Here is a 23740-nt window from a genome sequence, read left to right on the forward strand (position 1 = left end):
TGATGAACAACTTCATAAAATCATAGAAACACAGAATCATAAAGTGGTTTGTGTTGGAAGAGACCTGAAAGATCATCTTGTTCCAACTGCCTTCAACAATCCCAAGTTGCTCCAAGCCCCATCCAACCTGGCCTTGAACACTTCCAGGGGTGGGGCAGCCACAACGTTACTCCCTTTATAAAACTATAGGTAAATCATAATTTTTGATTTCATGGCTTAATAACATACAAATGGTGTCGATGGCAGTAGCCTGTATAGGAGCAGCTGTGCACTGTGCTCTGTTCCCATCACTGCCCTTCCCTAAGAAGGGAAATCATCTGTCAAATCAAAGTGCTGCTGTTTTCAATCCCATCTCTGCTGAATGAGTGATACTGCCTGAAGACTTCTAGATCTACTATAACTGCCAAAAAAATTCAAAACAAGTTCTCTGCATGCAAAAGAGATCAGGCAAAAGAGACCAACAAAAGAGCTGCAGAAGTTATTTTATTTATGAGTATATCTGGAAAAAAAACCCAAACACACTTATTTGAATTCCCTTCACTTCCTGAAATCATAGTTATAGAGATAACATTTTCTTGTGGGTACCTATACAAATAATCCTCAAATAGAACAAGCAGAGAGTTTAGAACTTTCTTAGAAAGCACAAAACACGAGGCCAGGGGGCAGTGGGAGCAGAGGTTTGTGGTTGGCCATCCCTTGCTGACAGTCAAGTGGTCAGTGTAAGGCTGCTGAGCTGTGACATTTCAGGGTCACATGGATTGCTGCCTCTTCTCCAGGCACTTCTCAATGTCATCCAACACCTGCACAGCTGCTTTTGGAATACGAGTGCCCGGGCCAAACACATTGGCAACGCCGGCTTCATACAGGAAGTCGTAATCCTGTTGGAAAAGAGATTTAAGATTATAGTTAATAGTGAAAAAGAAAATTGGTAATTGATTTATAATGTGCGTGCTCTCTCCTCTATGCTGGGCCTGAGAAAGCAACAAGTCTCAGAGAGAGGCAGCACAGCTTCAAGGAAATGGGAAATGGGTGGAAGTTAGAAGGTAGAAAAATACTAAAAAATATCCATAGGAAAGGGTTTATTTCTTTAGAGTCAGACTACTGGCAATCCTTGGAAAGTATTCAAAAGTCAACTGTATATAAGTCTGAGTAACCCAACCTGAATTTGATCTAACTTCTAATTTTGAAAATACTACTTTAAACAAGGGCTTGGAGCACATGACTGCCAGTGGTCTCTTGCAATCTAGAGTTAATTGAATTTTATGACTCTCTTGAAATTTCAAAAAGACTTGGGAAGCAGTTCTTATTCTCTCTTTCTTCTGCACAGGATATATTACACCTTTACCAACCACAGGGTAGTAGCATCCCATTGAGAGATAATGGACAAAACACAAATTGTCTCCTAGAAAAATACTATGAATTTTGTTTGTTCAGTTTAGAATTCTGTCATTCCTGAATAGTTACTTGGCTGCCTAGAAAAGGGAGAGGTGTGGAAAAACGGAATAACAGGAGATTTATGTCCAAAATTAGTTTGGATCACTATAGACAGAAGATGGCTGTAAGGTGATGGAGACGGGCAGATTTTGCATGAGCTAAGGAAAATTTAAAGATGAAAGCACAGATCTGACTGCAAAGGAATTCAATAAGCTGCTCAACAGTTTAGGAGAAAGCCGAGGGAATGAGAGGCAACACCTGCCTGATGATGGGAAAGGTGAGGAAAGGCTGAAAAGTGAGTGAGATGTGCAGTCTAGGGGTGATGGGACCTGCCAGGGGCCTTAGTGACTAGCTGTGGCTATTCCCAACCATTGCTGGAAGTCAAAAAATCTCTTAAGACAGAATCCAGCCTGGTGGTCAGCAAGGACTGGTGATGTGAAACAACAGAGCATAAAGACCATCTCCCTGAAGCTCATCTTTTCACAACACAGCTCCATAGTTCATCCCACAAACACTCAAAGCAAGGAATGGTGTACAGAAAATCAGATCAGGGCGATCCCACCTTACAGAGGTCCATAGTCCATCCCACAAACACTCAAAGTTAAACCAGGGCATGGTGTACAGAAAATCAGATCAGGGCGATCCCACCTTACAGAGCTGTGCTGGCCCTGGTGACTGTACAGAGAAGTCTTCAGTGCTCTGACATTACAGAACAGAGGAAACAGCTCAGCAGCTCAGACAGAGATCAATCAGTCTCCCAGCTCGATGGAAGTGGTGCTGCCCATACCTGAGGGGGGATGACTCCTCCACACATGACCAGGATGTCGGGCCGGCCCAGGGCATTGAGCTCCTTGATGAGTTCAGGCACCAGGGTTTTGTGCCCCGCGGCGAGCGTGCTCACCCCGACGCAGTGCACGTCTGCATCCGCGGCCTGCTGCGCCACCTCCCGCGGGGTCTGTGAGCACACAGGGCGTGGGGCAGGGCACAGCACAGCCCGGGGGCTGGGCATGCCCCCAGGGAGAAGGGATGCCAAGGGAATGCTCTGGGTGCTGCTCAGTCCTACCTGGAAGAGGGGGCCTATGTCCACGTCAAAACCGATGTCAGCGAATCCGGTAGCGATGACTTTGGCCCCTCTGTCGTGGCCATCCTGGCCCATCTTGGCAACGAGGATACGAGGCCTGCGGCCCTCACAGTCCATGAACTTGTCAACTCTGGTTGAAAACACACGTTCTGTCAGTGCAAGTCACTGAGAATCATTGGAAGTATTTCCACACATAAAAAAAGCACTTGCTGCAAGTGTAGCGTAATTCCATCAAACAAAAAGATCTTCTAAGTCATGGTTTAGCTGTGCAGTCTGCACACTGTGTTAATATTCATGTTATGCTATTACTAACTCACTTCTTGTACTTAGCAGCCTCAAAAATAAAATATTCTTATTTTTAAAATCTTCCCTTATTATTTTGCTTTCTAACAGGTAAAATACTGAATTCTCTGAGGGTATAATGAGCTGAATTACAACTCACTAAAACACATTTTTTAGTTTTTAAGAATAATTATGACTATTATTTCAGAAGTACTCGCACAGAGATGGGTCCTGGACATCACATTATGCATTATCATTCCACTGGGTAAAATCTGTCCATGGAAGGATTATTGTATCTCCTATTCTGTGCACTTGTTCCACTGCCCCTCTTTTTTTTTGGAGTTCATATTTCTGTTGTATTGATGCTACTGTGTAATCAGAGCCTCAGATATTAACCTGTCATCATACTGCTCATTATTAAAGTACCACCAGGATCTGTCTGTGGTTACAAGCTGATCTTGAAAGTCTTTTCCAACCTAAATGATTCTGTGATTCTATGTAAGAAAGGGAGCTACATCTTGATTTTCAAGATGGGTTTTCAAGGGTTAGTTCAGTTCTCTTTCACATAAAAGCATAATTTAAAATAGTCAAATTTAAATAATTAAAAGAACAATGGTGACATTTCTTAGCACAGCTACTTTCAAGACAGTTTAATCATCACCACTGCAAAGCTATCAGTAATTCCCTTTCAGGAGAGTCTGAACTCTTAAAATGGGTAAAACCCCAACAGAGCAGGGACTGATTTGTGCTGCATCATCTCCCACAGCAGCAATTCAGGCTCTGTACCCCTGAGGGCAGCAGTAAAGGCAGAAGCTGAGAAAAGACCCAAAAGGCAACTGTTTTCACACATACCAACATCTTGGCATGCCTTCTCCGAAGGGGTATGAGTAATACCCAAAGACTGGAGGTTATATATGGATATTCAGACAGATTTTAGCAACAGTTTTAGCAACAGTAAGAGTGAAATTGCAGGAACAATTTATGGGTAGTTCAAAACAAGTTTTGTAGTATGAACTGCTGGAAATATTTTAAAGATGACTATTACACAGTCTTTAAAAGAAGCAACCCACTGTACAGGGATTTCAGGCAATGTTTCTCAGCCTCTTAATCCTGAGGCTTAGGCTATTTGTGTCTTAGGCTATTTGAACAAAACCTTCAAATCATAACTTCTCAGTGAATTTTGTCTGCAAGCAAACACAACTCCAATTAAGTTTTGACTTTGCCTTATTGTACTTAATCCTTGTCATTCTACTTTCCTGCTTACGAGAGTGCTTTTGCAAGTAATTGTTTTTCCCCAGGGATGTCACCCAGATTTGGGAAATGGTTTTTTAGGGCACAGCCAGTAGCACATGTACCTCCTGGATTAAATGCGAGGCTATTACATGTTTGGCTATCTGGGAAGAGCTCTCACCTCTTGATGGCATGAAGGATTTCATCACTCTCCCCAAACTCCTGGCGATAAGCCCCGCTCACCATGCGGTCGCTGGCTTTGTGCTCCCCGAACACCTTCTTCATGGCATCTGTAATCTCCCCCACGGTGCACCTGAGGCACAGACAAAAACCATTCGTGTTATCAGCAGGCTGAAATGAAAACAGAACACAGACATTGCTGCCACTGGCCCAACAATTTGCCTTGCTGCTGGACAAATTTATTTACACTGGTTTCCCTTTCAGTGCTGCAACTCTGAAAATCCAGCTCACCCCACTGCCACCCACTGACAAAACATGCACAGGCATTTTTAAGAAAATATTTCATTGCTCATGTGAGGATTTACAACTGGCAATGCAATGGGGAATGGCAAAATGCTTCAGGAAATTACATCAGATTTTCTGAATGGGGATTTTTTTGGGGGAGGCTCAGACTGAAAGATCCTCCATTTGGACTCATGCCAAAATACAAAACATAAATCAAGAGGGGACAAAAAAAAAAAAAGGAAGAACACACAGAAGAGACTGAAACCTAACATTTTAACAGGAATTTATTTGCCTTTCCCTTGATACTTTTATTTTAGTGTTTATTCTTCTCCTCTACTCCTGACACAGCTCCTTTACTAGATCCTCCACTAGATGCAGGAGGATCCAGAAAATTTATTTACGTGCAAGTTACAAGTTTTGTTTGCTACTGGACACACTGTACATGTTTGAAATAATTCTTCTGCTGTAGCACAAGTGAGAGAAGCAAACTAGGCTGTGCTGTTTTCTTGTACAAACATCAGCAATAACAGCCTCTATCCCAAAGCAATTAAAAAATTTGTGCTGAATACAACTTGGTGCAAACTTTGCCACAGGAAGGAAATAAAAATACTACTCTTTTAAATGACTTTAAAACTGCACTTACAAATACAGACACCAAAGCAGTATTAAGTATATAAATAATTAATCTAGCACATTTCAAACCCCTGGAATTTGTATTTTCTCCTGTCACATTGTATTTATTCTCTACAACTCCCTGAAAGGAGGGTGGAGCCAGGTAGGGGTCAGTCTCTTCTCCCAGGTAACACGAGACAAGACAAAAGGAAATGGCCCTAAGTTGCACCAGGGGAGGTTTAGGTTGGATGTTAGGAAAAATTCCTTCACTGAAATGGGTGGGAAGCAGTAGGACAGGCTGCCCAGGGCAGTGGTGGAGTTCCCATCCCTGAGGGATTTAAAAGCTGTGTAGATGTGGCCCTAGTAGTGGACTAGCAGTGCTGAGGGAATGGTTGGGCTCAATGATCTTCAAGGTATTTTCCAACCTAAATGATTCTATGATTTAACTACAAGCTACTCTGAGGCAAAATTAACTTAAGCATTCTCTAAAGCTTTTATATAAAATGCTCAGGAAAGACTGGAGAAGATGCACCTTGCTGTCCACACACCTCTACTGCAGTTTTAGCAGGTACTGATTCCTACCATGTACAATCTGCCACACATACCCCCAAAGTAACAAGACATGGATTTCTGCTGCATTTGCTGAATCCTGCAGTAAATTCAGAGATGTTTCACTTCCTGTGACCACCCAACTAATTTGCTCTTTTACCAGCTCATACTCAGCAAACTTAGTTAGAAATGTAAACTATGCAAAGGCAAAATGTCAGAAATCCATTTGTGATCACATATCAAGATCTGTACAGCTCAGATGTCTGAAGTGACCTCTTATCTCTGGTATCGCTTTTCACAGTTGGCCAGCTTTGCCTAAAGACAGCATCACTCTGGAACACACATTTTTAACTCATTATTGATACAATTTTGGTAATTTTTGTCATTTCCCCTCCCCTGGCTTTCTGAAATTCTGTTTGACTCACTATTAATCGCTGGGTCATCAGGTTTTGATTTTCAGGACATATAAATAATATTATTAATATTACGGCTTTCTGTAATTACTAACAAAGAATGAAAAGTAAACTGCAAAAGTACATTAGGTAAGGTGACTTCCCCAAGTTACCTAAAAAGCAAGTTTGCAGCAGACTTAAAAACAGTGTCTATAAATATTGACTCCCTTTCAGAGTGCCAGACATCACTCACTGCAACCCAAAATAAATACACCCTATCCACAAACACTGAGGGCTTGCTCCTGGCAGTGTGGTGAAGGGCTACCGTGGCATAAAACACATCTTTTTTCTAGAGAAAACTAACATTAGATAAATCATTCTCTTCCACTTTTGCAGAAGCAGTATCTGAGTATACCTCAGTATAAAATAAAGCCCAGCATGGCTGTAATGTGTTTTTCTGTTCTTATTACATAAAAGTGTGAAAGAAATTTTCGTGTTACAAATGAAAAATAAATGAGGTATAACCTGGTGGCTGGGATGAAGCTGTTTTTGTGTACTGTACAAAAATGAAACACACTTCTTTCTTCTATAGACACTGCTTCTAAAATTTCTGTGTTTTGAAAATTGTGTCCCAAATCTCTGCAACCCTTAAAATCTAAAGCTTTTAAGTAATAACAGGAGTTTTGCTTTTAAACTACTCATGAATACCTTCCTGCTGTTTACCATGAAACTTTTTTTTTTAATCTCTGCCACATATGAATCCACAATGGAATAGCTGTCTCTGGAGCCAGGAATACAACCTCTTTTCCTAACAGAGTCATTTTTTATCCATTTGTATTTGTGTGTGACTCTCTCCCAGTGGTTCACAACCAGCTGCAGAGCCCAAATACCAGTCTGGAGAAAGTCAATGATCATAATGTGCCTGTTAGAGCTGGCACCCTGTGTCTGCTCAGTCTCTGCTGCTCTCTGCATTTCCCCAGTAAGCAGAGGCAGCAGTGAAATCAGGTAAGGAAGTACAAGGACACAGACTGGGCAGAAAAAGAAAAAGAAGAAGCACAAGCAGCTATGCTGCATTTCTGCCTTCCCATTCCATCACTGAATTGCAGGTCTAGAGAGAGACACAAAACCAGCACAGCAGGTGAGGGAGGAAAGAAAGAACTTGGTGTAACCTGTCCCACTTTCCTGTAATGGGGTTTCTCATGAAACATGAAGCACAGAAGGGAGGTACTGCTCTCATTCCCTGTAACTTCAGATCTGCCTTATTTCTTGGGTTAGGATAAAAACATTAACTTTTCAACTCGTGTTTGTCAGCACTGAAATCTCTGTACTAGTCCACAGAATCTTTTCCATAGTTCAGCACTGACAATTCTGTTGCTTGGAATTTTATTCCAAGTGACTTATATTGAATCATGCTCAAAATTAATCATTTTCCATTTACCAGGAAAGAGGCAGCTGTCCCTCTCATGTTGGTGATACTGGCCCACTTGTCTACTGCTTGTGAAAAGTGAATGTGTTAATTTTGAAACCTTTTCCCATGTTGCCCCCAACAGGAAGGCTCCCTGAACATGATCCCAGAGCTCACAATCCTCCTTCAAACACTCTCTATCAGATGCCACAACAGTTTCTTTCTGTGGTCACATCCCTTATATAGTTTTGGGGCAGAATTAAGTTCTGTGTTTGGAACTTACAAAATGCATCTACAGTTCATTAATGCTTTTACAATTAACAAAACCAAGGTCACCAATGAGAGAAACTGTGAGTTAACTGGTTAATTTTGCTACAGAAGATATGAATCCCTTGTAAATCCAACACTGCCTTCCTCTGACCCCCCCAGTTTCAAGACAAATGTAGACATACTGCTGGAGATTCCTGACAGGCTGTGGTTAGATGGATTTAAAATACAGTTATTAAGTATTCTAGGAATGGGAATGAAGGAATTGGAGACATGACAGTAAAAACAGGGCAGCACCTCAACAAGGAGTGAATTTGGTTTGCTCATATTTGGGCCATTTAGTTAATTAAGGAACAGACAGACAGGATCCATTCTAGAGACTGATGCTGACCTTGAAACACAAAACAAAACAGCCTCAAAAGCACCTTGGGTGAAAAAAGGAACTCTTCCACTGGACTCTAAGGATGCCTCACGCTGCTCAAGAACATTTCTTACAACTTTGCCTGACTAAGCAAACTGATTTCTCCTTCAGCCGAAAAATGTTTTCACACCAATCTGTGGTGCAAGGAAAGATGAAGCAACAGAGCATGATAAGACTGTGAATATCCATTTTCACATCTCAGACACTTCTTAAACTCCTTGACCCATGAAACAGCTGAGTGACACAGAAATTCAATTATGTCCTGAAATTGGTAAGAATATGAGTTGTAAACAGCAGAATGTGTACAAACAGCCTCATTTCCTATCAGATTCTTTATATATGTAGTGAAAAATTATTTATTCCTTGAGAAAAATCAAAGCATTGCCTTGAGAAGTTGTAATATAGTAACAGTGTGTCTTACAATGTGAAACTGCAGGCATTATTTGCTTCCACCTCTAAAGAAAAAACCCAAAACTCCAATCTTGCTGAGACCACACCCAAGGAAAGTTAAAAGGTGAAAATGAACCATCAATTTTTAAATAAGAATTGGCTGTTCAACCCCACCCCCAGTACCTGGCACGTGCTGCTTCCACTGCCAGAGCAAGTAAGTTGCCTTCCCCAGTGGCAGCACATTGTGTGAGAGCAGCCAGGGACTGCTGGGCTGCTGCTTGGTCTCTGCTGGCTTTCACCTAATGTGCAGGAGAGAGACATTCAGTTCAAAGAAACCAAAAAGTGAAATGGGAAATCAAGTGTGGAAGACTAATTTCAAATATTTTATTCTGGATGTGGAATTGTGAATATCCACTTCCTATTTCAATGAGATTAGAAGTCAAAAGGCAGCTTGGACCTTAAAATGTGTACAAGTCCATTACATAAACCTAAACCAATTTTATCTATGTTTTCACTGATTATGAAAGTGGATGTTGATTTCTGGTTCTGTAGCCCCCAGTAGCACTTGACTAGAAGCACCCAACAGTGAGTGATTAAGCAATGTCACAGGCTTTTAGAACAAAACATTGCATAGATGGTTTCTATCACATTTTCAGAACATGTAAAGCTCTCAATTTTTAAAGGCTGGACATACAGATATATATTCCAGTTTCTCCACTAATGACCAGAGTGGACTCTCAGGAACTGGAAGGTAAACTTCTGGCAAGCTGCCTTTACTCAGTCTCTGTCTGCAATTACAGTAAGATTCATTTTTAAGAAGGTTTTTCTCACCTTGTTGATTTTCTCAATCTGCTTGGCACGGACTACAGAGTTATCAATGGCCAGAACTTCCACTGCCTCCTCTTTCTCTAGCTGGTGCTTGTTCACTCCAACAATTACTTCAGACCCTATTTCCAGTGGAAACACCAGAAACTCAGAACACATTTGCAAACTACTGTGAAAAGACACAATGTTAACAGGACAAGAAGATTTTGAGCATTATTATGCATTGCTTTGCTTATATAACCACATACAATTCAAATATGTAAAATCTGCTCCTATAGAATGGATTTAAGTCTGTATTTTCCAGATTTTACGATGAAAGATTAAATGCATGGACATTCAACTCAGTGAATACTGCAGCAGTAGAAAAAATGAAATAAAACAATATTTATCTTGCAAACCAATTTAATAATGAGTCCCTAAAATAAACTGTGTATTTTTCTCTTTTAAGCTTACATTAGTGTATCTGACAGGACTAAGCAGAAGTGCTGGTCTCCTGCTCTGCATTTACTTCTCTGATTTAAGAGATAAGAAAGAGAAGTTCTTACCTAAAACTACTCCATGTGCATAAAAATTAATTTATCATGTTGGAAAATTATATTTTAGGTTTCAATCATTATGGACTTATCAGATATTTTAATTTGAGAGTGCCTGATAACATTGATACACTATTTGAAGCAACATGAAGTAATTTACCTTACAAGAGAAAACACAGAACTTTACTGATTATTCTCTACTGGTCTTAATTAAGACCTGCTTCAAATTTATCCTCCTTACAAAGAAGTCCATATAACTTTCATGTTTGAGTTACCCCTGGTTTCTGTTCCTGGATTACTACTGGAATGCAGATTACAAAAATTGGAATAGAGTTTTAAGCACACACGTATAAATATCTCCACAAATGCACATATGTATAGTAAGCAAGGAGATGTATCATCCTCTGCTATGATCTGACCATTCAGGAAAAATGGGCAGCTCTCCAGAAAACCCAGGAATTTGGCCAGCTATGGTGAGTATCGCCATCTGGTGGCATTTCTGCTTTTAAACTCAGAAATCACAGCTTAAAGCTCCTATCAGAAATCAAGCCATTCACTGTTGAAAGCCCCAAACACTCTTTTAAAATGCTGCTTCTACTGCTTTGTCTAATCTAATCTTGAACATGTCAAGCAAGACTTTTCACACTGGTACTGTATTTTGTACACTCTTGTCTCTTTCCAGAGCTTTCACTGACATAAAACCATCACCATTTGTCCTAGCACTCACAATCTGCTACTCCTAAACTGAGAAATAAAAAAACACAATGAACATGTGTGTAAAAACCCTTTATACTGGAGTATTCTATTGGCAATTTTCCCTTCTTTTATCCCCTGCTCTCACCAGAGTCAATCCTGGCTTGTCTCCGAGCTGCACACTCTTCAATGCGAAGTTTGGGGATTCCCTCAGCAACAGCTTTGGCCATTCCACCCATTTCTTCTATCTCCTCAATAAGCTAAGAAATGAAGAGGATTGAGTTAGTGAGTAGTAGCAAGGTTTAAAAACTGAGCTTAGTACCTGTGCTATCACCCACATTTTCATGAAACTTTTTTATACAGTTTTTGTGCTGTTTTGTAAAGTTTATTTACAAAGACATCACTGAAGTGTAAAACAATTCCTTGATTAGAAGTTAGCAATTTATCAAACAAAGAAGACATAAGAAGTCTTTCCCTTAGAAAGACATTTCTCAAAACTCCTATCCCTAAAATTTTCCCAGAGAAGATCTTGCAAACTGACCTTTAAAGCAGCTTCATAGACATCGTTGGTGAGGCACTCCATGAGGTAAGATCCCCCCCAGGGATCTGCCACTTTGGGAATCCCTGATTCCTCCTGGATGATGATCTGAGTGTTGCGGGCAATGCGAGCACTCTTCACTGTGGGCAGCCCCAAGGCTTCATCGTAGGAATTGGTGTGCAGAGACTGCGTCCCCCCGAACACCGCAGCCATGGCTTCGATGGTGGTGCGGATGACGTTGTTGAAGGGATCCTGGAAGGAAAAGGGGAGCTCTGAAGCTCAGTGGTTCTGCCACGGGGCTGAGGCAGGTTAGTCATTATTGCAAAGAAACAAATACAAAATTCCCCACTGAAACAATGTAATCAGAACAAAAGCTGAAAAAAATCCCCATCAAACTGATTTATCGCTTGTCGATATCTTAACAAAGAGATTAATCTATAAAGAAAGCTGCTCACAGTAACAAATCAAAGCCTAATTTATATTTAGTGGTGTTTCAAAAACTGAGTGAATGCAAATCAGAGAGGATGGAACAGTAGGCCCGATGTCTTCCATCCTCCAAATCCAGAATTCTTGGAGCAGTGAACAGTACATATGTCAGACAAATTACTAGTCAAGATGTGTTTTGGAACTAAATGTGCTTAAATATTTTCATTGATGACAGCATCACATTAAGGTAATTATAGAAAACTGTGATTTGGATGGGTAAGAATGTAAAACATAATTTATGAGGAGATACCTATCTAAAGGCATGTTAAGTATATTTGCCATCTGAAACCTGTAAGGAGAAAATACTGCACACTGAGAAGCTATACTAAGATAAACCACAGTGTTTAGACAGAGTTATGATCTAGCCAGAAATACATTTACACTGGACACTGCAAGACAATTGAATATAGTTTTGGTAATAATAACATTTTTGCACTCCCACAATACTTTTAATTGGAGGACCCACAAAGGTCACTGTTCAGAAAATTCCATTGTTTTAGTTTTACTGTGTTGTTGTAATGTAAGTAAACATTACATTTACTTAAAAAAAACCCAAAAACAAACAAACAAAAAAAACAAGGCACAGAAGTCAATACTTACAATCACAACCTAAAAATAACTCCTATTACATGACTTTGATTGAGCAGCAGGCCTTGGGATCACAGCTGGAACCCAGCTCTGACATCACCTGGGAAACTGTATGCACTCCAATGATTTATCTCCTTGCTGTAAGGTAAATCAGCAGGAGGAGCACAGAGTGCACCGAGTTTCAAAGGATCAGATGAGCTGTAACCATTACTTCTCTCTTCAGCACTGAGTGTCAGGGGTGTGAAGGACTCCCTTTGCTGCTGAAATTAATTCTCAAGCCAGTGATACTGAGAAAAAAAGTGCCTCTACTTGCTGACTGCACTGCATTTTGGAAGGATAACTCACAGGACAAATCCCAAGAGAGCTTCATCCTCTGAGTCCTGAATTGACATAAAGGTGTATCCAGTGCCAGTGTGTGCATTTGTCAGAGTGAGAGGACAGCTGCTGCACCTTTGTGAGTAACACCAGCAGCCCCCTTTAAGACACACACCAGGAGAATACCTTTAAGTCAGGAGGTTGATGAGAGTCCAATTTCTAACCTGCTCAGTGAGTGACCAGCCGGAAGTCTGACAATGAGCTCTCAGCAGAAGAGATTTGGAATCCTTGGGCTTAAACATTTTCTCAATCAAGTGAGCCCACAGCCGCCTCCCAGCTCTCATCTTTGCTATTTCCATATAGAAGTTCATGCCAATTCCCCAGAAGAAAGAGAGCCTGTAATAGGAGAACATGAATAGAATATAACATTGAATCATTCAGATAACTCTGGATCAGTAAAGGAGAAGCCATACAGCAAGGTCTCTGATTAATGTACTTTTACAGGTGATGGGAATGTTCCTATTTGCTTGTATGTGTAAAAATACACAATTTGATATTAAACTCTATGGAGGTTTTACTAAAAGTGGGTTTTATACTAGCAAATTTCTTGAGCTCACCTAGGTGCAAATTCATCAATAGTGAGGCCAGCTTTAAGCCCAGTTCTGCAGTACTCCAAGCCATCTGCTATGGTATAAGCTAATTCCAGGATGGCGTCAGCTCCTGCCTCTTGCATGTGGTACCCACTAATGGAAATGGAATTAAATTTTGGCATATGCTGAAAAAAAAAAAAAAAAAAAAAAGATACAACAGGATATAAGAGCAGAAGAGAGCATCAAATACTTGTTCTATCACATTAACACAGAAACACAGAATGGTTTGAGTTGGAAGGGAGTTAAAGATCATCTGGTTTCAACACCCCCTGCCATGGGCAGGGAAACCTCCCACTATCCCAGATTGCTCCAAGCCACATCCAACCTGGCCTTGGACACTTCCATGCAGGGGCAGACACAGCTGCTCTGGGAAACCTCTGCCAGGGCCTCAACACCCTCACAGGGAAGAAAGTTGTCAGTATTGGTGTAAAAGGTTGCTCTTAATCTATTTTATAAACCCCTCTAAGGTACTGAAAGGCTGCAATGAGGTCCCCCTGGAGGCTTCTCCAGGCTGAACACCCCCAGCTTTCTCAGCCTGTCTCCAGCCCATTCTCTGACTTCCTTGTTCACTTCAAATACAACCCATCTCTACAAAGATGTGTTTGAGTCATTGTGCTTGAAATTTGAAGTTTGACTCAAACTTCAAATTTCTATTCTAAATTATGTTGGATCTTAACTTCTACTGGCCCTTTCCACCATATTACTCTTCTCTATGACATGTCTTCCCATCTTTTCTTTATTCTCTAAAGTGCATCATGAACACTTACCCTAATAATAGATGTTACACATTTAAACAATGAATACCTTTGAGGTGTACTGGAAGATGTCAGCAATGATCCTCATGGATGGTTCTGGGGGGAAAATGTAGGTATTTCTGACCATGAACTCCTTCAGGATGTCATTTTGGATTGTCCCTGTTAGCTTGGCCTGAGGCACTCCCTGCTCTTCCCCAGTCACAATGAATGTAGCCAGCACAGGAATGACTGCCCCGTTCATTGTCATAGAAACTGACATTTTCTCCAAAGGAATTCCATCAAAAAGGATTTTGGTGTCTTCTACTGTGTCAATGGCAACTCCAGCCATTCCAACATCTCCTCGAACTCGGGGATTGTCTGAATCATAACCACGGTGCGTGGCTAAATCAAAAGCAACTGATAATCCCTGCTGGCCAGCTACGTGAAAAAGAAAGGAAAAAAACCCCCAAAACAACAAAGAGAGATAGTTAGAGGTGTTGAACAGACTTGTATTAGGATGGGATATTTAAATTTATTAACTCTATTTTACATGATTCAGGCTTGAAGGGCAAACTAAATTTTGATGTTAAACATTGTTCCCGCCCCAAACCTGTCCAAGGTTTAGTAATCTTAAACTTTAAATGAAGAAGTTTTTAACTGGGAAAAAAAAGCCAAAAAGGTAGTCCTTACTGTGCTTTAAAAATTGCTGAACAACAGCTCACCCACAAGTTATAAATGCACCTAGATAAGCAGTATAAGAGCTTATACATATAAATCAGCTTGGCTTAGCTGGGAGCAGAAGTGTCATAAACTCTGTCACGTTACCTTCTCTTTATGACAAACTAAACACCACAAACTGTTCCCTGGCTCTACTGACACATGTTGTTATTTGCAAAGCTGCAGTAAGAGAAAATTATTCATATAAAGCAGGGAACAGGACAGCCAGAGCTCTTGTTGCTGCAACCTGAAAGCAGAACCCAAAGCTCTGCTGTCCCCAGGCATTCCCTGCTCTGACCAGCGACTGGGCTGTGCTACCAGCTAACCCAGGTTACCACTTCTGCTTCAGCTCCATGATCTCAGTTGCCTGAACCCTGGGATGGATGCAAATTATTTCTATGTGTTAAGGTGCAATAACCAAAACCAGCATTTAACACATTCGTTCTCCAGAGAAAAATGAAACAAAGGCACTTCCAGAAACAATCCAATTTCCCAGTAATAAAGAAAGAGTGCCACTGAGAAGACCTTTTCAGAAATCCAAACTCACAGTGCAGAATAATCACATTTGCCAGGTAACTGACTGAATTCATGTCCCCCATTGCTTCACAAGGCAGTGTTGTTTCCCAGAGCAGCTGCCCCACCTTTGATGTTGTCCTTGTAGAACTTGTTGCTCTCCTCCACTGTGCTGAACCCAGCGTACTGGCGGATGGTCCACGGCCTGTACGTGTACATGGTGGGGTAGGGCCCTCGAGTGAAAGGCTTCATCCCTGGCAGCTCCTCAGGGAAGTCCTCTGTGTCCCTTTTGGAGTATAAAGGCTTGATGTCGATCCCCTCTGGGGTGTGCCAGATTAAATCCTTTGGGTTCTTGCCTTTCAGCTGCTTCTGAGCCAGGACAGCCCACTCGGGGTGCAGCGGCTGCCTGTGCAGGGCGCGCCAGGCCGGGAGCGCGCAGCGGCGCGGCCGCAGCCGCAGGACAGCATCCCCGGCCCTCAGCATGGCTCTGCTCGCAGGGTGGGGCAAGCTGGACAAAACAAAAACATGCATTTGGCATTATCATATGCACCTAACACAGGAGATGTGAGGATGGAGAGGTCATGCAGTTTGCTAAATCCAAAACAATCCCTCAGGAGAAAAGTGAAATGTGTTACTCACGCACTGATTTGACAGATAGCCCTTCCTCTTCCCTTTCAACCAGGAAGAGAGTTCAGGAAAAATCCTACATTTTCCTCTAACCAAGAAAAACATTCCCTCAGCTTATCTACATCCACATCTGAGATGTGTAACTTATTTCAGTCCCTCAGCATCACTGTCATTAATCAGTCACTGAAAAGCCAGTGTGAGGCATGAAGATGGCATGGCCAGCTACCCTCTCACCTTCACATCTCCCTCATCTAGGAACTCCTTCATGCCAAAGAGCGATGCTTTTCCAGGGATGGGGCAGCTACAGCTTCTCTGGGCAACCTGTGCCAGGGCCTCACCAGCCTCACAGAATTTCTTCCCAGTATCCAACATCAAGGAGGCACTCTGCAGGAAATGAGCTGTCAGAAAATTGCTGATATAATCATACACTTTGGAAAAGATGGCTTGGGCTGGATGGAAACTAGAGACAGGTTGAAAAAGGGATAGGTTGAAACTAGGGATAGGTTGAAAAAGAAAGGAGAAAAAAACATGTGGTATGTGAGAACACAGGGACAATACAAGCTGCAGAGCTTGTCCCACCATGCCTGAGACTGATGGGGCAACAATGTGAACAATTTCCTGTGAGGGTGGGGAGGCCCTGGCACAGGTTGCCCAGAGAAGCTGTGGCTGCCCAATCCGTGGAAGTGTCCAAGGCCAGGTTGCATGAAGCTTAGAGCAACCTGGTCTAGTGGAAGATGTCCCTGCCCATGGCAGGGGTTGGAATGAGATGATCTTTCAGGTCCTTTCCAACTCAAACCAGTCTGTGAGTTCAGTAACTCCTAAAAACTGTACGCACCTCTGCTTCTACTCTCCATAGCCTATCCTTGCACTTCCTTACAAAAACAAAACCTTTACAGCTTGGCTCCAAGGGTCAGTCACTTCCTCACTCTCTCATCTCTTTCACAACTGCAAAGAAACACATACATCCCTGACATCTTTATGAAAAATCCTGCATAAAGCTGGAAAGCATCAGTATCACTGCAGCAACACCCTCCAAACATGAGCTTTAATAATATATATGCTGTGTGGTATGCCTATAACCTGAGGAACACAGAGGAGCTCCTGAGGAGCACTAATGCCCTGCAGGGATGTGAGACTGCAGCCAGGACGGAAGGCAACATCTGCCCACAGCCCTGCATGGGTCACAGGATGGGTCAGGCTGGAAGGGACCACAGTGGCCCATCTGATCCAACCTTCCTGCTCAAGTAGGGTCATCCCAGAGCACAGGGCACAGGATTGTGTCCAGACAGCTCTGGAATATCCCCAGTGAGGGAGACTCCACAGCCTCTCTGGACAATCTGTTCAGTGCTCTGTCACTGCACAGGAAAGAAGTTCTTCCTCGTGTCCAGGTGGAACTCACTGGGATCAGTCCCTGCCCGTTCCTCTGGTGCCATTGCTAGGCCCTGGAGCAGAGCCTGGGCCCTGCTCGGAGCCCTCCCTGCACACAGGGACACCCAGGGCTGAGGGCCCCTCTCAGCTGTGTCTCCTCTCCAGGCTGAACAGCCCCAGCTCCCTCAGCCTTTCCTCCTCAGGGAGATGCTCCAGGCCCTCCATCCTCTTTGCCACCCAGCACTGGACCCACTCCAGGAGCTCCATGTCCCTCTTGTCCTGAGGAGCCCAGAACTGGACATAGCACCCCAGATGTGCCTCAGCAGGGCTGAGCAGAGGGGCAGGATCACCTTCCTGCTGGCAGTACTCTTCCTAACTCACGCCGGGATTATTCCTGCCCCGGAGCTGGGCGCTGCATCTATCCTTGTTCAGTTTCAGCCAATTCCTCTCTGCCCATCTCCCATCCCCGCCCTGTCCCCCCCTCTCCACACCTCTCTCCCCTCAGTACCCACAGGAACGCTCTGCTCTCCGTCCCGGGACAGCGCCCGCCCCCAACACGCCCCTCGCGCGGCCAATGGGGACGGAGGGCCGGGCCGGGAGCTGGAATAAGGGATAAGGACAAGGACAGGGACAGGGCTCGGGGCTCCGGACATGGACAAGGACATGGAAAAGGATCGGGATCAGGACAGGGATGGGATCCCCCGTTACCTGTCACCGGCCCCTCCGTCAGCGCGCGACTCCCGCGCACGCGCGGTGGGCGGGAGCGGCGTTGCGCTTGCGCCGCGGGAAGAGCGGGTTTGTTTGGTAACGCCCCGGCGGGCTGAGGCGGGACCGGCGGTAGCGCTGAGGAGGGGGGCGCAGCGCCGGGAAGGTGAGGCTTGGGGCGGCATGAGCCGGGAGGAGAGGAAGGGCTTTGTGGAGATGTTGTCCATTATGCTATCCGGCAGCACTGGGGAGCGGGCGTCTGGGGATGTGAAGGCATATGGGTGACGACTACAACTCCCAGCATGCACTGCGATAGAGGAGAAGGTATTATGCGGCGATGGGGAGCGATGCATGCCGGGAGTTGTAGTCCATATCTCATTTGCGGTCCGCTGTGAAAGCTGTCCTACAACATGGGTAGTTAGGAAGGAGGGAACATGCAGGGCTTATTTGCTTGTTTTAGGGTTTATTTAGCTGATGTGGAGTTTGTTTACCTGCCATATGGTTTATTTACCTTTTTTAGGCCTCAGTAACCCTGCTGGGGCTTGTTTGTCTGCTGTCAATTTGGACACTTGCCTGGTGAGGAGTGACAGGACCTGAGTGAGGAAAGAGCGGCCTGAGGGAGTGAGTGAAAAGCTGAATAAATCCGAGTCGTGGTGCTTGAGAGACGAGAAGGGTGCTGGGTTTGTGGCTACTCCCTTCTGTGTGTCAGCTTTTTCCTCTGTCTCTATAGTAAGAAAAACTATAGATTTAAACCGCATCAGAGACCACTGTGCTTATGTGCTAAGGTAAAAAGTTCTGGTAATTGGATGACTCCACTGAAAATTAGAAAGATAAGTCAGAATGGTTTGGGTTGGAGGAGACCTTAAAGATCATCTATTTACAACTCCTGGCCATGGGCAGAGGCGTCCTTCAAATGGGGATGCTTTTTTAGTGGTTCTACATTTAGGTAAATTTACAGGATTTGAGCTCTAGGTTAGCAAATATTCAAACATTTAATCTCATTTAGGCTCATTTGGGGCTTATTGGGTTGAGCCCAATTTCATTTTTTTTTTTTTAAGGTATGGTTTGCATTATATGGGTTGTAATTGCTGGATTTTAATTTTGTCTTTGTTTCCTCCTATTCCCATTGGTTTACAGATAATGAAACCCCGCCACACATCTTCCAATAAAATGGGGACACCAAGTGGTGGGAAATCAGCAAAAAATGCTTTTAAATCAAAAAATCAACAAGGGACTTCTAGCAAAAAAAAGAGAGCAGATGAACAAGGAAGAAAACAAGGTCAAAAAAGACAGGTATTCATTATTTTGGATCAAACATGTAGAAAAGTAACTGAAGGTGGGGCAAGGGGAAAGAGTATTTTCCCCCATTTTTTAATTGGAATTTATAGTGAATAGTTTATCAACTAAGAATAGTCCTCTTGAGGAAATACCCAGTGTGAAGAGCTCTTTTGAGCAGTCTTCAGTAAAGCTTTTAGGGGTTTTTTTTGTGCTCAAAGACTTTTGTCAGACACTGGCATAGTGAGTTCATAGAAGTAGATGAGTGATTGCACAGCAGAGGATGTCTCAAAATTACCACATTTGCTGTAAGTTTTTCCCTTCAGCAGGTCCCTCAGAAAGGCAAAAGGGGAGTTAAGGAACTGAAGGACTATTCCCCTGCAGGTAAGGTCCTGTTCTTTCCTCTTAAATCTGAAGTGTTTTACACCTTTGACTGCAGTCTGACTGAATTGAGTCACAAAGCTCTCTGTCCAGGTTTGAGAAGTCATATTTCTCTTTTTTCCTTTGTGATAACAGGAGAAAATGGTTCTTCAAAAAAGGTGAAGCTGTCCAGTGCTACAATAAGATCTTGGCAGCCTCTCTCAGAGAACAGTAGGCTGTTCCTGGAAAGTATAGTGGATTCAGTAGTACTGTAAGTGCCAAATATCTTAATTTCCTCAAGGAACAATGTAAAAATCATAGTATTACTTAAACTGGAAGTCAGTGTGTTTTTTGATGTGTTCTCTGTGCTTGCACACTTTGTGATGGAAATTCTGCCTGTATTTTCTTTCCAGATCTGTTTTGTCCCAACAGAGGGAGGAAAAAGATGATGTTCAGAAGCACCTCAATGTCCTGAAAAACAAGTAAGAAATTATAAATCAAAGGAAAAAGGGAGAGAAAAGATTTCTTCTATCCAGTTGTTTTGTACCATTTCACTTTGAGGGTGAACTAAAACTCTACTCTGTCATACATACATACATATATATATATAAGTGTTTAGATTTAGATATATAGAGAAAGCTATATATCATGTTTCATAAAATAATTTCCAGGTTTTACTAAAATGATCATCATTTGGAAGCAGTTGTGAATTCTCCTCTTAGAACATTGAAAAGTAGAAGGGTCAGCACTGGGAAAATATTAGGAAAATATTAATTAATGTCAGTTTACAGTCAGGGAGTGTAGAGGCCAGTGGAATATAAACCACACAAAGTCAGTGCAATAGCAAACATGAGAATTTTGGGATTTCTTGTTCCTGGTTCTTTCCTTGGACACCTCTTCCACATGATTTTGGAAGACAATTCAAGGCAGTTTTTCTTTCCTTCTGCAATCATTTACTTCACTGGCAGCAGTTAAATTTAAAACTATAGTGAGATTAGTTTTTCCCCAGAATTTTCTTTTCGCTTTGCAAAGAACTCCAAACAAGTCACACTTTCCTTTTTCTGTAATTGAAGGGTGCTGAGAAGTTTCAAGACTTTAAATGTACCTCCAGAGAAGCTGGGCAACCTGAAGAATATCCTGAGCCTTCAAATGGCAGAGAAAGAAATGCTTGAGACAAATGAGGAGTCTTTGGTACAACTGCAGGTATGAAAAGCAAGGAAGGGAAAAAATTACCTTACCACACTGCTGTGCCTGAGCTGTTGTGGAGTGTCCAGTGTTCATCATCGTCAGCCACTTTTGCTGCAAAGCACTGTCTCTTTTTGGACATTTTGTCAGTGACTCAATGTGTTCTGTGGGAAAGATTCACCATCTCTAAAGTAAATTTTCTTCTGGTTTTGTGTTTGTTTTGTTTTAGGATGAAATAACTGAAGTAGTGCGATCAGTGGAGCGCATTGAGGAAAATATACAGCGGCTGCAGCACAAAATCCAGGTGCTCAAGAACCAGTTAGAGAAAGATGAAAAAGATGCCAGGAAGGTATAAAATAATAAATAAATATGAATAAATATATAAAATAAATACTTGTGTACTCCCATAACCTTGAGGAATGGGCTGACTTCCAGAGCTTTCTCAAACAAGTTGTTTCTCAGGCAGTGTCGTTTAAGGAAGGCCTCGTGCTTTTGGGAATGGATTTTCTTAATCTTTCCAACTTCAGCTGCAGAATTAAATTTAGTTTCAGAAGTTGGATAATGACAAACATGTTATTTTCCTACTTGTGTGCCTGATATTTGGGGGTTTGGATAGTTTTTTCATTCTCTTCTTTTTCTAGGTATTCCAGGAAAATGGCAGTGGAGAACTCCAGCTTCCAGAACTCCCCAAGTGCAGTTTGCAGGCACCCACTTTGCAGGTGAAGGTGGAATAAATATTTGTCTTTTCAGAGATACTTCGGTTATGAGGAGGAAGGCAACAGAATGTGCTTTTATCCCTTAACCTCTGCCAGAGGGGGCAATTATGAAAATTTGAATAGGTTTTCATTTTCCATGTTACATTTTTTTTCTTTTCATTGAGAACGATATGCTTATGCTTTAAAACCAGGACAAAACCCTAAAAACCCTCCTTATCCCTGGAAGTATTCAAGGCCAGGTTGGATGAGGCTCTGAGCAGCCTGGGATAGTGGAACCCTGTGGGAGGTGTCCCTGCCCATGGCAGGGGCTTGGAACAAGCTGATCTTAAAGGTCCCTTCTAACCCAAACAATTCTGTGATCTTATGATTTAAAACATCACCTGCTTTTTTCCTAGAAACCCTATGGCCCGAGGGAACTTGCAATTTCTGAAATATATCTATAAATGCTGGAGGGAAGACTCATTCTCTGACTGTGAATCTTCTTTTGTTTAAGCTGTAGCTGCATGAAGGTGAAATTCCTGTTGCACTCAACGAAAGCTGATTTTTTATTTGTTGTCTATGATTCTTTTCTTCTTTAGGAGGAAATTTTGAAGGTAAAGAATCAGAAGGACCTTTTAAAGGATATGAATGCTATTCAGCAGTCAGCTGACTTGAAGAACTTACTAACCCTTGTTGAAAAGACCTATGAGAAGGTGGATTTGCTTTGAGAAGCCAAAGTGTGTGGAGCCTCTGTGTTGAGTTTGGAATCTGCTTTCTTCCTAATGGCCTTCTTGTTGTGACTGCTGCATTTCTGTTAAAACATTTTCTATTAACATTGGTATATAAATGTGTAGATACATTTTGGGACTCAAGTGGTTTAAGTCGTCTTGTCAAGGGTTTTTGGGGTTTTTTTAACCTGTGATGATTTCTAATGATGATATATCCTGTCTTAGGAAAAGGGAGGGAAATAGTTATTTGGGGGTTTTTACAGAATAAGGGAACTGTTCCTTTCTATTTGCACTTCTTTCTCTCTAAATCACTGAAGGTTGTCTTCTACAACAGTAGTTTTTATTTGGGAGTTTAAACCTGAAACATGTAGTAAAAATAAACTTGTCTAATACTCACTTGTAAATCCCACTTTCAACTGTCTTACTATTTTTTAACAAAAACCCTCAATTGAAGAAAATTGAATAATTTTTATCAAATTTACAAAATTGCTTTTACATTTTCATTACTTAATACAAAAACCATCAAACAACATAAAGTACTTTCTGAGGTTAAATTACCTGCTGAAAGATAGCAGTGCTCTTTACCCTGACTTGCTTCATAAACTCTTGTTTTGCCGTTAACAAGTTGCTGCTACTCTTAATGAGACAAAAGGTAATTATCTCTCTTCTATGAGGGCTTGAAAGCCTCTCTGGAGTTAGAATCATGGAATATCTCAAGTTGGAATGAACCTGTAAGGATCTCTGGGTCCAGCTCTCTGCTCCTCACAGGATTGCCTAAACCATGTAGGATCAGGAAAACCAGACTAAGTACTTGCTTTATACTGAATCACAGGAGAAGGAATATAATTATTTAAAAGTATTTCTGAAATTTGTGATCACTTGGCAAGGAGAGCATTTATGGATATAATCATTACCCCAAAATAATTTAATCCAGAGCATGGGTTAAAGATTTTCCTGCACGCCGGGAAAAGGTTAAGTAAAGATTTTCATAAAGGGTGATTTACTGTGTGGGTTTTGAACTTCCTGAACCACATAGAGACCTTTGTCTTTTTCAAAGTTTTTTATTTTGAAAAGAAAGTATGGAGAAGGGCAGTGAGTACGAGTCAGATTCAGCTTCTACACAAGGAGGTTGAAATAGTAACTGAAGAATGAGCTTCTGCATTACAGTGCTGGATAGATACAGAGGCAAGCCATAATTACTTTAATTTTTTTCCCTGACACTGGGTGATTTATGATAGGCTGGCTGTGAGGGATGTTACTTTGGGGTTGTCATGCACACATAAACAGAGTAACATGAACCAGGGAACATAAATCCAGACATTTAGGAGGTGGTCTTAGCTCGATAGTGGATACTCTTGGACAGAGTTGCAGAATGATCAGATTATTGGTTTTGATGAGATTTGAGGCTTCTTCCAGAAGGTTCACTGGTGATCTGTGTGTGTGGAGCTGTGACCACAGCTGTGTGATTTGACCTGGGAGCACCTGAAACTTCAATTTGACAAACCTTGTCTTTAAGTAGGTAAACCATTATCTTGTGTATGTATGCTTTATGTACTGAGTTTATCCATCTAATGAATACTCAGGGAAAATCTTAAATTCTGGATTCAGATCAACTTGGCTTAAGGTTTTTTTCTCAGAAGTGATCTACAAGTACAGAACTGTGATTTCTTTGCATAT

General features: G+C 42.1%; 2 protein-coding genes across 7 annotated transcripts; one reads left to right on the forward strand and one right to left on the reverse strand.

Moving 5' to 3' along the window:
* Positions 1 to 465: 465 nt before the first annotated feature.
* On the reverse strand, positions 466 to 17910 carry MMUT (methylmalonyl-CoA mutase). The gene is made up of 13 exons (XM_041426170.1): positions 17824 to 17910; positions 15249 to 15628; positions 13961 to 14328; positions 13124 to 13281; positions 12731 to 12902; positions 11121 to 11369; positions 10728 to 10839; positions 9360 to 9475; positions 8712 to 8827; positions 4209 to 4340; positions 2498 to 2645; positions 2222 to 2389; positions 466 to 878 (listed from the first exon to the last, which is right to left on the reverse strand). The coding sequence occupies exons 2-13, from the start codon at positions 15601 to 15603 to the stop codon at positions 750 to 752; spliced, it is 2223 nt and encodes a 740-aa protein (XP_041282104.1). The 5' UTR covers positions 15604 to 15628; positions 17824 to 17910; the 3' UTR covers positions 466 to 749.
* Positions 17908 to 22193, forward strand: CENPQ (centromere protein Q). Of its 6 annotated transcripts, XM_041426175.1 has the most exons (10): positions 17921 to 17986; positions 18341 to 18441; positions 18958 to 19113; positions 19422 to 19479; positions 19612 to 19726; positions 19869 to 19937; positions 20529 to 20658; positions 20870 to 20989; positions 21282 to 21359; positions 21935 to 22193. In XM_041426175.1, exons 3-10 carry the CDS (start codon positions 18961 to 18963, stop codon positions 22061 to 22063), a joined length of 852 nt encoding a protein of 283 aa, XP_041282109.1. In that variant the 5' UTR covers positions 17921 to 17986; positions 18341 to 18441; positions 18958 to 18960; the 3' UTR covers positions 22064 to 22193. The 6 variants fall into 6 exon arrangements, with proteins under 6 accessions (XP_041282110.1, XP_041282109.1, XP_041282108.1 ...); XM_041426176.1 differs by lacking the exon at positions 18341 to 18441 and having other exon boundaries at positions 17908 to 17986; XM_041426174.1 differs by lacking the exon at positions 17921 to 17986 and having other exon boundaries at positions 18045 to 18605.
* The last annotated feature ends 1547 nt before the right edge of the window (positions 22194 to 23740 follow it).

This window comes from Onychostruthus taczanowskii, unplaced genomic scaffold (assembly GCF_017590055.1).
Source record: "Onychostruthus taczanowskii isolate IOZ18803 unplaced genomic scaffold, ASM1759005v1 scaffold90, whole genome shotgun sequence".
NCBI classification, from domain to species: Eukaryota; Metazoa; Chordata; class Aves; order Passeriformes; family Passeridae; genus Onychostruthus; species Onychostruthus taczanowskii.

Excerpts from the sequence above, each read along its gene's own strand:
- MMUT (XM_041426170.1), bottom strand. The coding sequence starts at position 15,603 with ATGCTGAGGGCCGGGGATGCTGTCCTGCGGCTGCGGCCGCGCCGCTGC. Across the intron at positions 13,282-13,960 it reads TCTTCCAGTACACCTCAAAG|CATATGCCAAAATTTAATTC; the intron begins GTATTCATTGTT and ends TTTTTTTTTCAG. Across the intron at positions 8,828-9,359 it reads AGATTGAGAAAATCAACAAG|GTGAAAGCCAGCAGAGACCA; the intron begins GTGAGAAAAACC and ends CCTGCACATTAG.
- CENPQ (XM_041426171.1), top strand. The coding sequence starts at position 18,295 with ATGTGGAGTTTGTTTACCTGCCATATGGTTTATTTACCTTTTTTAGGC. Across the intron at positions 19,480-19,611 it reads GAAGGACTATTCCCCTGCAG|GAGAAAATGGTTCTTCAAAA; the intron begins GTAAGGTCCTGT and ends TTGTGATAACAG. Across the intron at positions 19,727-19,868 it reads ATAGTGGATTCAGTAGTACT|ATCTGTTTTGTCCCAACAGA; the intron begins GTAAGTGCCAAA and ends TTTTCTTTCCAG.